General features: G+C 58.1%; 1 protein-coding gene across 1 annotated transcript in view; it reads left to right on the top strand.

Annotated features, from left to right (window-relative positions):
• The first annotated feature begins 2,633 nt into the window (after positions 1–2,633).
• HOXA13 (homeobox A13) overlaps positions 2,634–2,749 on the top strand; it is a 4,598-nt gene continuing 4,482 nt past the window's right edge. The window contains exon 1 of the mRNA XM_021689544.1: positions 2,634–2,747. Within this exon, the coding sequence (XP_021545219.1) occupies positions 2,634–2,747 (114 nt within the window). The remainder of the gene's footprint in view (positions 2,748–2,749) is intronic.

The following is a 2,749-nucleotide window of genomic DNA, read 5'->3' as shown; positions in this document are numbered from 1 at the left end:
CTTCCCCCAGCGCTGTCCCTCCCAGACAAACCTGCTTGTGGCTTCTCATCTTGTCTCACCATTTTTGGTGAGGAGGGACCCAGTCGACTTTGGCAGTCCGTGGAGCTGGGGCCCTTCCTCTGCGTGCAGGGCTCGGTCTCCGGTGAAGTGGGGAGAGGGAGGGAGGAATGTGGAGCCGGCCTTGGCCGCTGTGTGCACCAGCAGCTGCGCCATGGCCAGAGGTGGGCTGGCAGAGGCGCCGGCTGGTGGGGGCTCCCTGTACTGTGTTGTCCTTTTTCTGGGTCTGGCTGGAAAACAGAAGAGGCTCGAAGCCTGGGCCAAGAGAGCAGGGTGGAGGCAGAGAATAAGAGTCTGTAAACACCGCCCCAAAATCTCCAGGAAGGCAGGGGGAAAAAAAAAAAAGGCTGGGTAACCAAACAGCAAGAAAGAGTAATTCCAAAAGAAAAAGGAGTCAAGAGTGAGAGAAGGGAGGTGAGCAGTGGGCCCTGCGGCAGCTGCCTGACTCTCCAGGCTTGCAAGGCTGTTCTCACAGGGGCTAGACTGCAACTTTCAACTTGACCTTGGCCTCTAGCCGCGTCTGACCTGTATGTAAAACAGCCCGCAAGTCCTCAGGAACTGGGGCCTCGAACCCTATCCTGTCTCTTTGTCACTGTGAGTTTTACAATGCCACTTGGAGGAAGGAAGGGGGGCGAATGGGGCCGGAAAGTAACACAAAAATCAAGTCCCTACAAAAGGCTAGTTCCTTAGTCTGCAAATGGCCATTCAAGGAGGAGGTAAACTGGAGGCAGATCAATATTTACCCGGAGCTACTAAAAAGGCAGGAGGGAAAGGGCACACTGTGTATATGTATATTGGGAGGGGGGGTGTCATAGAAGGTTTTATTGGGCAACACTTACATTGGTCCCAGCAAACCCGGGGGATCAAGGCAGATAAAAGCCGGAGCCCAGCCTCATTGGTCTGGACTCTGCAGGAAAACCAGGAGCATTAGAGAGCAGATCAGGCCAGGGAATAGGGGCTGGAGGTATTTGCAATGCTCTGAGCTTCTGGCTGAGTCTGCAAGCTAGGACGGGAGGGAAGGTCCACGCTTGGATGCTCATCAATCCACCTGGGATGAAAGGGAGTCCAGCGCTCTCCCCAAACCTGATGTTCCTGTAGAATACACCCACTTTCACTTTGAACGTATGTTCCCCTTCTCGGTATCTGACCAGCTCACAGCCTCCACAATCCGAAATGGAAATATGTAACCCCAAAGCAACAGGACCCCCAGAATCCCTCACCAAAACATGGTGGCTGCTTGCCTCTTTCAGCACCAACATCCCACCGTGTTCTCAGGAAAGGGTCTGCATTTCCCAGATACAGAGGAAAGGCTTCTCCGGCTGGTTCTTGGACAGAGGAGGACTGGGCACCCTCAGCAGGCTGGAGACAGTGCTCTCCCCAGTCCTGCTTGGGGGGAAGGCATGAAGTGGCCCCATTGAGCCCCCTTCTCCCGTCCCAAAATGGAGTGAAATGGGGAGTGCCCGGGTGCCTGAAGAATGAGCTCCTGCCCAAGATCTATGAAACCTCATTAGGCCCCAGAAAGGGAACTCAAGTCCCAACCAGCACCCGGGGCTGTTCCTTTTAAACTTCCAGGACATGACAGCCTGGCTGGGGATGTAGGAGCACTAGAGAATACTGCACACAGATTGCTCCAAAGTCTCTGGAGGAGGAAGGGTTGTTATCGGGGCAGAGTGTGGAACAGTCTCTATACCTAAGGGTGAGTGTGTGATCAAAGTACACTTGAATGTGTGTGCGTGTGTCAGTGTGGGTGTGAGGGAGTCGTTCTGACACCCTGTGGGCCTAAGTGCAAGTGTATGAAATTGCCCGCCAACACTGTAGACAGGAAAGCGGAGAGAGCTCCTAAACACAGTCCAAGTTTCCCAGTGGAATGTCCTGGGACCCATGAGCCAGGCGCATCCGTAAATGCCCCGTCGCGGTTCCCCTGGAAGGAGCCAAATCTTGACGCTCTTGAAGCCGAAAGCGCTAGTGTCCACGCTAGGGTCCCACTGCAGAAAGACTCGCGGATACCTGGAAAGAAAACAGCTTCAAAGGCCCCAAGAAACACCCAGCCTGGACTACGCCCCGTTTTCGGTACTATCCCATCCCCAACCGCCCGCAGATTTACCTGACCCACTCCCACTGCTTCAGGTCTCAACGCAACAGCGCGCCTCCGTCCCCTCCCCGCCTAACTCTGCTCTGGGCCCCACTGGGACAGAAGAAGGGAAGGGGAGCTGCGAGGAGGCCGCCCTTCTTTCCCTACCCTACCCGCCCAGTCCTCCGCCCCCACTCGTCCGCGTCCCCCACCTCTCCCCTGGGTGAATGGTTCGCGGCCGCGCGGCGGGCGCTGGCGCTGGGGACCGCGCGGGCGGCGGCGGGGACCGCGGGTGCACAGCGCAGAGCCTGGATTGGAGCCGCCCGCTTTGCATACGCCGTGGGCGGAGCGGGGGGGGGCGGGCCAATGGGCGGCCGGCTGGCGCGACCCCGCGGGGCGCGATCCGCCCCCCTCGCTCGGGCCCCGGCCCCGCGCCGCGCGCTCTTCACTTCTTGGGGGCTTTTTAAAACAGCGCCACTGGGGTCTTCTCCATGCGGCTCGGGCTATGACAGCCTCCGTGCTCCTCCACCCCCGCTGGATCGAGCCCACCGTCATGTTTCTCTACGACAACGGCGGTGGCTTGGTGGCCGACGAACTCAACAAGAACATGGAAGGGGCGGC

This window comes from Neomonachus schauinslandi, chromosome 12, assembly GCF_002201575.2.
Source record: "Neomonachus schauinslandi chromosome 12, ASM220157v2, whole genome shotgun sequence".
NCBI lineage: Eukaryota > Metazoa > Chordata > Mammalia > Carnivora > Phocidae > Neomonachus > Neomonachus schauinslandi.
This window is presented reverse-complemented; position numbering and strand designations above follow the sequence as displayed.